General features: G+C 38.6%; 1 protein-coding gene across 3 annotated transcripts in view; it reads left to right on the plus strand.

Annotated features, from left to right (window-relative positions):
• Window positions 1-12,326, plus strand: part of LOC109394917 (probable ATP-dependent RNA helicase DDX60) — a 108,774-nt gene that overhangs the window by 56,614 nt on the left and 39,834 nt on the right. For all 3 annotated transcript variants that reach the window (XM_019665492.1, XM_019665491.1, XM_019665493.1), the window contains 3 exons: window positions 6,314-6,429; window positions 7,268-7,410; window positions 7,502-7,611. In XM_019665492.1, the coding sequence (XP_019521037.1) occupies window positions 6,314-6,429; window positions 7,268-7,410; window positions 7,502-7,611 (369 nt within the window). The remainder of the gene's footprint in view (window positions 1-6,313; window positions 6,430-7,267; window positions 7,411-7,501; window positions 7,612-12,326) is intronic.

Below are 12,326 nucleotides of genomic sequence, written 5' to 3' on the forward strand. Positions count from 1 at the left end.
GTTCTCTTGTTCCTGGTTTCTTTTATGCAACAAAACATCTGTGAGTTTTATCTACAATACATTCTTGTTTGTGTTTGTAGTTCATTCCTTTTTATTGCTGTGTTGTATTCCACTGTATAAATATTCCACAATTTATTTATCCATTAACCTATTGATGGGTATTTGAGTTGTTTCCAGTTTGGAGTTATTATGAATATAACTTTTGTGAATATTATTTACATGTCTTATGGTGGACACATGCAACATTTTCTCTATATCTGTATCAGAAGTAGACTTTGGGACATAGGAGAGACATGTATTTAGCTTTTGTAGATATTGCTAAACAATCTAACAAAGGAGTTCAACCCACTTACTCTTATCAATATGTATGAGAGTTCCCATTGCTTGACATGCTTGCCAACATGTGCTGTGATCAGTCTTTTTTGTTTGTTTATTTTATTTATTTATTTATTTATTTATTTTTAGTTTCAGGTATACAAAACAATGCAACATTATAGTTTTCACCCCTTACAAAGTGACAACCCTCCTCCCCCAATCCACCGCCCCACCCCGCCATATCATACATATCTATTACAATTCCATTGACTCCACTCCCACGCTATACTACACATTCCATGACTATATATATATATATATATATATATATATATATATATATATATATTAAATTATAGTTGACATACAATATTATTCAATGTCAGCTTCAGGTGTACAGTGCAGTGGTCAAGCCACTATACCGTCCTGAAGTGGTTTCTCTACCAAGACATGTGTCCATCTGACACCCTACAAAATATTTACAACCCTATTAATTGTATTTCCCAAACTGTCTTTTATATCCCTGTGGCAATATTGTAGTTAACAATTTATGCTGTCTAATCCCTCCTGCTTCTCCCTCATCCCCACCCCCTCCCATCTAGCAACCATCAGTTTTTCCTCTGTGTCTCTGAGACTATTTCTATTTACTTTGCACATTTATTCAGTTATTTAGATTCCTCATATAAGTGAGATCATATGGTATTTGTCTTTCTCCGACTGTTATGTTATCTCATGTAACATAATGTTCTCTAGGTCCATCCATATCATTGCAGATGGTAAAATTTCATTCTTCTTTATTGCTGAATAATACTTCATTGTATAAATGTACCACAGTTTCTTAATCTAGTCATCTACTGAATGGCATTTCAGTTGTTTCCAAGTCTTGGCTATTGTAAATAGTACTGCAGTAAACATAGGGGTGCGAATATTTTTTGGAATTAGCATCTTGGATTTCTCTGGATAGATCCCTAAGAGTGGAATTGCTGAGTCATAAGGTAGTTCCATTTTCAGTTTTTTGAGATACCTTCATACTGATTTCCATAATGGCTGCACCAATCTGCAGTCCCACCGACAGTGCATGAGGGTTCGCTTTTCTCCACATCTTCACCAGCAATTATTGTTTGTTGGTTTATTGATGGCAGCCATTCTGACCGGAGCGAGGTGGTATCTCATTGTGTTTTTTATTTGCATTTCTCTAATGACTAGTGAGGTTGAACATTTTTTCATATGCCTGTTGGCCATCTGTTCTCTTTAGAGAACTGTCTCTTCATATCCTCTGCCCATATTTTACTTGGTTGTTTGTTTTTTTGGTATTGAGTTGAATGAGTGTTTTATAAATTTTGGATATTAACTCCTTATCAGATATATTGTTGGCAAATATCTTCTCCCATTCAGTAGGCAGCCTTTTTGTTGTATTGATGGTTTCTTTTGCTGTGATAAAAGACTTTTAAGTTTCATGTAATCCCATATGTTTATTTTTTATTTTATTTCCCTTGCCCGAGGGGATATATCAGCAAAAAATATTTCTCAGGGTAATGTGTGCAAATTTACTCCCTATGTTTTCTTCTAGAGTTTTATGGTTTCAGATCTTTAATCCATTTTGAATTTGTTCTCATATATGGTGTAAGTAGGTGGTCCATTTTCATTTTTTTTGCATGTGTCAGTCCAATTTCCCCAGCAACATTTACTAAATAGACTATCTTTACTCCAATGTAAATTCTTACTTTTGTTGTCATAGATTAAATGAGCATATTTGGATGAATTTATTTCTGGGCTCTCTATTCTGTTCCATTGATCTATGTATCTGCTTTTATGCCAGTACCATACTGTTTTGATTACTATAGCCTTGTAGTATAATTTGATGTTGGGTAGCATGGTACCTCCCACTTTGTTCTTATTTCTCAAGATTGCCATGACTATTTGGGGTCTTTTATGGTTCCATATAAATTTGAGGATTATATGCTCTATTTCTGAGAAAAATGTCCTTGGTAGTTCGATAGGAATTGTGTTTAATATATATATTGCCTTAGGTAATATTGACATTTTAACTATTTTAATTCTTCCTATCCATGAACATGGTATGTATTTGCATTTATTTGTATCATCTTTGAATTCTCTCTTCAGTGTCTTATAATTTTCTGAATACAGGTCTTTTACTTCTTTGGTTAGATTTATTCATAGGTATTTTATTGTTTTTGAAGCAATTGTAAATGGGATTGATTTGTTGATTTCTTCTTCTTAGTTTATTATTGGTGTATACCAACGCAACTGATTTCTGAATAATTATTTTGTATCCTGCTACTTTACTAAGTTTCTTTATCAGTTCTAATAGCTTTTTGGTGGAGAGTTTGGTATTCTCTCTATATAGTGTCATGTCATCTGCATATATTGACAGTTTTATTTCCTCCTTTGCAATTTGGATGTCTTTTACTTCATTTTCTTGTCTGATTGCTGTAGCTAGAACTTACAGAACTATGTTGAATAAAAGTGGTGAAAGTAGTTTGCTGTTGAGTTGCTGTTTAATTGCTTTAGGCTTGTCAGATGGTGGGATTGACCCTCAGAATGATAGCTGGGAGAATTAGCTGTGTTTGTAATGTATGAGATGCCATGTGGAGGTTGACCCGGTCAGAGGAGGCTTGTCCACTGTGGGCTCATGTGCCTGTGGAAAATTTTCTTTAAGAGTGCCTCTTGTAGGTTTAACCAGGTAGTACTCTGGTTTTGTCTAACACTGATCTCTGGGTGTATTGGTTCTCATGTCTCTTGGGTGGGGCTTCCACTCAGCCATTTCAGCCCTGTCTGTTACCAGCCCGTAGCTACCTGGTAGGTGCCTCAAGGCTATACGCAGTTGGCTGCTGCCCGTGCTGGAGCTGGGGTCATGTGGGGATGTTCTCTGTGTGAACTGAGGTTGGCTGCCACCAATATTGATCCTGAGGGAGTTAAGGCCCAGTGCCCCCTCGGATGTTGTCATCTATCATATGCCAGTAAGGCCCAACTATTAAAAGAGGCTCTTTAGGAGCATTTGTCTGGCAATCTGACCTGGTGTTGAGGGTTCCCTCAGTGATGTGTCACTAGCTTGGCAGGTTGGAGTTCAAATGTGTTATGAGACATGATTGGTGGTTTTAAGACGTTAAATGCAGATTCAGGTTTGCCTGGCCTGTGATCCCCTTGTATAGCGTCCCTAGGGCACTACAGCCAGCCTCCACCTCACGCTCACATATTCATGAAAGCTGCTCCTGAGTGGCTGTGGTGTAGCTTTGTTGTCACTGATCACCAACAAGATGACCCCAGGGCTCTGCAGACCACCTTCTGTTTTAAACAACCTTTTCCACAGTTTGTAGGGGGGGTGGGCAAGTCACCCTGCACTTTGATTGCTCCTTGCAATGCAGCTGTAGGTGGGCAAAGTGGTGTTACAGGTGCATAAAGGCTGTTGTCAGTGGTTTTTACAAATTCAGTGTAGTGTCAGCTCCTGGACCAGTGCTAGGTCCACGTCCACTTCATAAAACAAAAACAAAGCAAGGCAACCTAACAACACCAAGAAAACAAATACACCCCCACAAAAACAAGATAAGCAATGATCAGACAGGAGAAACAAAAATATATAAAAGAGACAAAAACACAAATACAAACACAGGAGAAAAAGAAAGAAAAACAGTGATCAAAACAATAACCAGATAAACAAGCTTGAAAAACAATGACAAAAAGAAAACAGATGAAAGAAGAAAAAGGAACAAAAAGATGAAAGAGAAAGAAAAGAAAAAAATAAAAATAAGTAAAGAAGGGGGGGAAAATGGAAAACAAAGAAAACAGAGGGAAAAAAAAGTCTCTCTGCCCGCTTTAATCTGCAGACGAGTTGCTCAGCAATAGAGAGTCTCTGGGCACCTCACCACCTGCTGTGTTGTGGGAAGGGCCCAAAGCGTTGAGATCCAGCCTCCCTCTCAGGCTTTCAGTGAGCTTCCTGCAATTAGCTGCTGTGTGCCCTGGGGCCATGCTCACCACCAAAAATCCTCACAGGTTGCTATGGGCTGTCTGCCACTGCAAAAACCCTCTGTGGCCTTTGGAGATGGGGGCCAGGCAACAGGGGCTCAGGGTGTCCCTGACAACGCAGCTCTAGGTGAGCAGGTGTCGCGAGCACCTGAAAGGATCAGTCGCCACACTGTAGTCTCTTCCTGGAAGTCAAGGGGACATTAACCACTCAGCGGGGCCCTATGTCCCTGCATGGTACTTGTGATGCGAGTGGGGAACAAAGTCCCGACACACAGGTTCAGATAGAGTGAGTAACACGCTTTATTTGGAAACCAATGTCCCTCCAGAGACCAATGCACTGGTAAGCACAGAGGGTTATACAGAATAGAATAGAATTGAATAATGAACCAAGTCCCAGTCAATCGAGATGGAGACAGTCCCTGGTCCAGGAGAGATGACTGGGCCCAGAATGGGCTGGAGGCAAGCTGGTCTTGCAAGGCAGAACTTGGGAGAGTCCCGGAGTATATCGCAGCTTGCATCTCAGAGGGTCTTAGCCAAAGTGCCCAGTCAGACTGCTCATGGCATTGCTCTGGAGTTCTACTTTTATCCTCTTTTCCTTGGACTTGTTAACTTCTTAGGTTATAACCAGAAGTTGTTTTGGTGAATGTGTTTACCACTCAATTTTGTTATGCTCAGTTTCACACAAAAACATAAACATGTTCATTTTCATGTATATGGTCTACACATAAACATGTTTACTTTCAACTTACTCTTGTCAGTCTCACACATATGCAGCCTGGCTTGTGTCCCTACTAAGTAAACAACTTGTGTTGCAAACCTAAATCCAAAAACAACCTGGTTTATAGTCTATTTTATATGCTGTATACAGCAGGACAGGCCCCCAAGGCACCACGGGGTGTGGTCAGTGGCCCCCATCAAGTCAGAGCAGCCTGCACTGGTACACCGGCAACCAGCCCACACAAGCGTGCCATGAATGCTCCAGCCAGATCATGCAGGCACATAGCTCCTGGCCCAGCACTCCCAGGAAAACTCCTCTCAGCCTGTCCCAGTCAGCCACTCGCAGATCAGGCAGCGCAGTCCAACAGCGGGCGCCACCCTGGCAATTCTGCATATGCCGTGTGGAGAGTGGGGAGCCAAGGCTGCTCACGTGCATCTGCGTCTCAATGAGTAGTAGCCTGTTGGAGCCTGAGCACGCCTGCCAGGTTTTTCTCTGGCTATGCAGCACAAGCAGTGTGGAGAGTGGGGATCCAAGGCCGCATGCGTGCACGTGCACACATGCACTCCTGCGCCAATTCCAGCAGACCAATGTGGTGCTGGACCTGACTCTCTGTGGGAGGGCCCAACCTTGAAAAAATGGCATACTCCTGTATACTACTCATGTGCAAGCTCCACACGGGGAACAATGGTTCCAAAACCTCCAGCTCCTGCGCCAAAGGCACTCTGTTCAGTCCTTCCCCACAGGCTCCTGGGCCCCACTCACACAGCTACTCCCTCCACCAGGGACCGGGTGAGTGCTCACCAGTGAGTGAGCCCATGTGCTGGCTCCACTGGTTCTCAAGCTGCCCTCTGCCTCATCGAGTTGAGCAAAGAGAGTCTTCACTAATTTCTACTGCCAGCTATCATGGAACTCCTCTTCCTGGCAAAGTAACTCTGGGCTGGTGAGCTCAGTGTGGGGCTGGAGGGTCCCTCCCCAAACAGGAGAAGCCTCTCCACCACTGAGGTGTCCCTCACGGGGTTCGCCCTCTCTCTGTGGGCCTGGAGTCAGCCTGCCTCATGTCTCTGCCCCTCCTACCAGTCTCGACACGGCCTCTTCTTTAAATCCTTTGTTTAGAAGTTCTGTTCATGTAGTGTTCAGGGGACTTTGAGATTGAATGTCATATAAATTATTTGTAATTTTGGTGTGATTCTGAGAGGCAGCTGGCACAGCGTCCGTCTATTCTGCCATCTTACCGGAAGACTCTCATGAGCTATTTTAAAAATAACTTTTTAATGGAGAAATTTTTGTCTTTCATAGGTCCATTGTCTTGGTGGAGAAATTGGAGCAGAAATTTGGGAGCATCTCCTTGTCATGATCCGATGTCCCTTTCTGGCTCTTTCTGCTACGATAAGCAACCCTGAACATCTCACTGAGTAGGCATTAGTTTCAAGTTTGGATACAATGGTTATCTATTTTGAGCATTTGAATGTTGTATTTCCTATATAGTTTTTGAAGAGTTTCATAACTTTCTAGTGAATTTGTTAACTTATCTGTGATATTTAAGGAACAGAGACTCTGTAGCACCTCCTGACAGGTGCTGAGCAAGGCCATATTTTATAAAGGAAACTCAAGGACTCTCCCAGCCAAATCTGCAATTAAGTAGGAAACTTCCCCTATCTCTCAAAAGCTGTTCACCAGAAGTGATAAATATATGTTCCTTTTCCTTTGTCCTTTACCAAGAAGTAAAAAGAAAATGGAATAATGACACACTCTCCCCTGGACCTTGAGATTTTCATTATTGTCCCACTTTGTAAATGTTTAGATAGCAAAGCCTTATTACTCATAGTTGGAAGCCCCATATCATGTTGTCTTTGAGCTACATTTTTGCCCACTAATAATAACAATTCTAGCAAATACTCCCATGTGCCAGGCACTGTTCTAAATGCTTTGCATATATTTATTTTAAATGCCCAACAACCCTTATGATTTACTATTTTCATTATTACTACTATTAGATAACATTTTCAATACTGCTATTATTATTCCATTTTAAAATGTAGCAAGTGAGGCATAGAGAGATTAAGTGATTTAACAAGAGCCATGGCTAGTAGTAAGGTGGACAGGATTCTATCTCAGGTAGTCAGGTTCCAGGGCCTATTTCCTTAAGCACAGTTTTTAAGGCACATGAAACATTTCATTATTTAAAATACTTGATGTCACAGGAAGTGGTTCCATGTTCTGCCTAAATAATATGTAAATTTATTTTTTAAGGTGGCTGCAATCAGTAAAACGGTACTGGAAACAAATAGACGATGTAATAGAAAAAAATGCTGCTTCTAAAAGAAATGCTAACTGTCGTGCCAATTTTCACAAAGACTACATGCAAAGGAAGCAATCATATAAAGTTAGACTTGGTATGTTTAATATATTCATAGGAGTTTTATCCTTTAGAATTATTTTAGTCATTGCATATTCATTCATTTGGAAATTCTTGTTCATTTTTAGTGATCTATGGAGAGAGATACAATGATTTAGAGAAGTACATATGTTCAGTAAAATGTGGTGACATTTGTTTTGATCATTTTCACCCATGTGCTGCGCTAACAACAGATCATGTAAGTGATGCTGAAGCCATATTTGTTCTAAGTAATAGAAATTATTTGTATATATCACAATTGAAAAGCAGCCTAGTTGATACTTATCAGTATTAAAGTGTAGATACTGCATAACAGATATTTAACCTTAGTTTTAAAAGTAACAAGAATGACTTTATAGTTTTCACTGGTTCCTCAATGGTGTCTGGATCCACAAACTTAAAAATGGCTGAAAATTTTCACCTGAAGTTTTTTGGTTAATTTTATTTATTCTTGAACATTATCTTTGCCCTTTTTCTTTCTTCTTAGCATCCATTGTCTATCTGTCCACTTCTCTGAAACTAGCTCTTCCCTTGGTCAGCTACAACTGTACATGGACAATAACTAGTACTGTGAGAATCTGACCACCATGAAGTAAGATAAACGAGGAAGAGACACTTTTCACTAATGTATCAATAGCAACATAAGTTTTTGGTAGTGAAGCAATAAAATGGAGATCTTAAAGGGGTCTCATTTGAGGCACTGGGGTTTGAGTAGGGGAAGATTTCTTAATTTTTTTTGCATGTTTTTCTTCCTTTCTCATCCTTCTCCCAGGAATGGGCTATTCAAGCTCTGGTTGCTTCTCAAAGTGATAATTAGTCAATACTTTGTCTTCCTTCCAAGATCTAGCAAGTTAAATATATTCTTAATTCTGTTGTCATATTAAGCCTTCTAATCTGACAATTTTTAAGGCACATGAAACTTTCTTTATTTAAAATATTTGATGTCACAGAAAGTAGTTCCATGTTCTGCCTAAATAATATTTTTGGATCCGCAAGGCTAATTTAGATAAATAATAAAGATAATTCTGATTTTACCAAGCCTTTAGTGGCTTTCCTTTAGAAATGGCTAAATGCACAGCTCCTACCTCGGCTTCCAAGGTCTTCTAGGACCTGGCCCCAAAGTCCTTTCTATTCATCCACTCGATGTGTCTTACCTGGATGCCCTCATGATTTATATTGTTCCTAGAATATTTCACACCAGATGCCAAATGCCAGTTGTTTATCTTTTAGGACTCTTCTAATGTGAAACCTCTTCAGAATCCATCTAGGACTTTCTTAGCTGACGTAATCTCTCCATGGCACCTTATCTGCATTTCTTATATGACAACAATCATGGTCAACTTGCTACTAAAGTTGTTTACATTCATGTCTTCTTTATCTTACTAGAACTCCTTGAAGACAAATTTTGTGTCCTTATAATTCCTAACAAACTGCTATGTGTATAAAAGGTGAAAAGGTGCTTAATAAATGTATGTTAAAGAAAGATAGCCATACTAAGTTGGCACTTCTTTGTGTTTTAAGAATTTTACATATTTTGTCTCTTTTAACTATCGCAACAGTTTTAAGATGGATGCTTTATTGATTTTTCCCAATTTACAAATGAGGAAGGTGAGTCATACAGAACTTAACTAACTCACTGTTGCACCATTAAGTAAGTTGTGGGTCCAGGATGCAATCTCAGATTGATTCCAGAGCCTGCTCTCTCATTGTGTTCTGAATGGTCTGTTGAACAAAAACCTGAATGAGGGAATGAAGGAGAATCACTTTATAGGCTTTGGGCTCTGACAATGGCTTCTAAAAGCAACCAAGTGAATCCTAATGATGGCGACTTTCTAATTGGATTTCATTATGGCACTTTCTCTTTTGTGTGGCAATGGCTCAATCCAAAATATAAACAAAACTAAAATATGGACAAAATTCCAGTGACCTAACTCATACCTCAAAACTATAATATAGATGATAACCCATACATAGATAATAGGACTCCTTTCTTTCTCTCTCTTTCTTTCTCCCTCCCTCCCTCTCTCACACACATACTCTCACTCTCTCCCCTCTTCATCCCTCCCTCCATCTCTCTTTTCTTTCTCCATTATTACCTGGCATTTTAAAAACAGCATGGTATTTTTAAAAATTACTTATTTTATGTGGGATGGTTCAAGGCAAGTTATTTTTCAGTAGCAACAAGGGCAGTGGTTTGGAATACTTGGCAAGATTGTTATTTTGGTCCCAGTGCCTTTCCTTTATTCTCAGTAGCTATTAATGAAGTAACTGGAAAGCAGTGGAACTGCTACAGTGTGCTCTGACCCCATATGACTTCTGCAAAGGACATGCTGTTGTGTGGATCTTCTTAAGACTTTTGGACCTTTGCAACAGGAATACAGAATGAACACAAAGGCTTGGACATCGTTAAATATGTTTCGATAGCTGTGTGTGTAGCATGTGTTTACATAGGATGTTTCCTAAAGTAACAGTGATAAAAAGCAAGTAGAACGTTCCAAATTAGTAAATAATAAGTATGTAGTATACTTCCAATTAATATGAAAGGACTGAGTTGCCAAAAAAGCATGATAAATTATAGCAACATAAAGAGAAGTCCACCTTCGTTGACTCCTCTCTAGCTCTATCACAGAAATGATTTCTGAAGGGAACAGGTGGGCAGAATGAGCGAGCTGACCTTAATCCAGCTGAGGTAAGGGATTGCCTTCAATCCATACAAGGCTTGTTTCTGGCAAAGAGCAGAGTCTGGCCTTTGCCACCAATTATGCCACACAGAACAGCTGCTCGCTCCTAGAGAGCTCTCAGCCCCAGGAAGTCCTTGAAATAACTGTTGCCAGGCTCTGTTCAGCATGGATCAATGCTTATCATCAACTATGGAGTTAGGGATAATGTGATTTGCAAAAATGACATCATGGTATAATACTATTGTGTTTATAAATGAAGAATGATACAAATCTATGACTTCTTAAAAATTAACTTTTTTGGGCGTGACATTGGTTAATATCATTCTATACGTTTCAAGTGTATAATTCTGTAATACACTATGACCTTTTATTTCTCTTCCTTTGCTACCTAGGCTGGCTTAGTGTTTGCCAGCTCATTAGTTATTGCATGGTAGAGAACTGAATTGAATTCCCAGCTTTTAAGCCATAGATTTGTGAAACTGAATTAAAAAATGAAGAACTATATGTTGATTAATCAATCACTTTGACAGTTGAGGAATCCACCATGTGCCAGGTATTTTACTAGGCCTATTATATATATTATCTAACTTAATTCTTAACAACAAATCTATGTCATAGACAGAATTGTCCTCCATTTGAGAAATGAGGAAACTCAGGCTCCTGCACAAGGCTAAGAGACTTAAGACATCATAAGCACTCTAGTGACCAAAATGGAAGATTTAAGTCTGAAAAATTATGATAATTCTTGGATTAATTTTATGTTTTCTTAAGGTAAAATAAGTTACCACTTTCAAGTAGTAATAATAAGAGAACAACATGCTAACATTCCAAAATAACACATTCATTTACTATTTTGTCAAAATGTGGTCCTTACTATCTAGCTAGCTTTCAATGCTCAAACTGAGAGATGCTAAATGATGATTCCATTCAATTATTTGCATCCTATAGTTTTTTACAAGTCTAATTCAAAACCTGATTGGTTTTCTTAATTAAAATATACTTAACATATAACATTGTGTAAGTTTAAGGTGTACAAAATGTTGATTTGATGAATATACATATTGTAATATGATTGTCATTGTGGCCTTAGCTAAAACCTCTATCAAGTCACATAATATTTCTTTTTTGTGGCAGGAATAATTAAGATCTCATCTCCTAGCATTTTGATGTTTACAATACAATATTGTTCTCTATAATCACTTTAGTGTGCATTAGATCTTCAGGACTTATTTATCTAATAGTTTTAAAAGTTTAAAGACATGAGCTGATACATTTACCCTGTTTGATTTTACCACAGTCTATAAGGTGGAAGCAGAGATATTTTAATTCCTATATTATAGATGAGCAACTAGCATTTATAGGTGGAATTAGATATTCTGATTCAAAATCTACTGCACTTTCAATTCAACAAAAGAATTCCTTTTTCAACTATGTTGTGTTCAGAATGGCTTTTTTGGCTCAGAATTTACAAACTTGAGTTTCATAACTTGTTAATAGCTATTAATTGAAGCAATTATCCTATTTTCAAGTAATTTTGGAGAAATCCGCATACTATAGTCCCTTCTTTGAGATTTAATATTTCCAATGTGAAACCTTGAAGAAGCCTATTTAATAGAACACCTATGAAAACACACAACCCCTTTTCTTTTGAAGAATACCTATTAACATCCTGGGGATCATGGTTTCTCAGGCAATTGATTTGTGTCAAAGTGGATGAAAGCAGTAGAAAATACTACAATGCAAACTTTTCAAGAACAGGAAATTTTTACTTATACTTTAAAACACTTGTGAAAAAATTAAATGATGTGCATATCCAGAAGGCTTAAAGTAGAACCAAGTTAGTGACCTGGGGGAGAAGTTTCCTTGAAGTGTCTTGAAAGGGATCTGAGAACCTTACTTAGGCTTAAATTGACCCAGCTCTGATCTTGGAACTTAGCAAATAAAATTTGCTGCATTTTAGCCTGACTTGGTACTCAAAGCAAAGAACCATATTCATAATTAAACCAATTTCAGTTTCAGCTGAAATATTTTACTGTTTAAACTGAGTCCACAAATATTTTAGCTTCCCAGTACTCTGATTTGAAATGTGGAAGCAGTTCATAGAGAATTAGCCTAAATAAAAGGTCTTAGAGGGGCAGCCGGGTGGCTCAGTTGGTTAGAGAGCGTGCTCTGAACAATAAGATTGCCTGTTCTATTCCCACATGGGCCAGTGAGCTGTGCCCTCCCCAATTAG

Source organism: Hipposideros armiger, unplaced genomic scaffold (genome assembly GCF_001890085.2).
Source record: "Hipposideros armiger isolate ML-2016 unplaced genomic scaffold, ASM189008v1 scaffold_444, whole genome shotgun sequence".
In the NCBI taxonomy this organism is placed as follows: domain Eukaryota; kingdom Metazoa; phylum Chordata; class Mammalia; order Chiroptera; family Hipposideridae; genus Hipposideros; species Hipposideros armiger.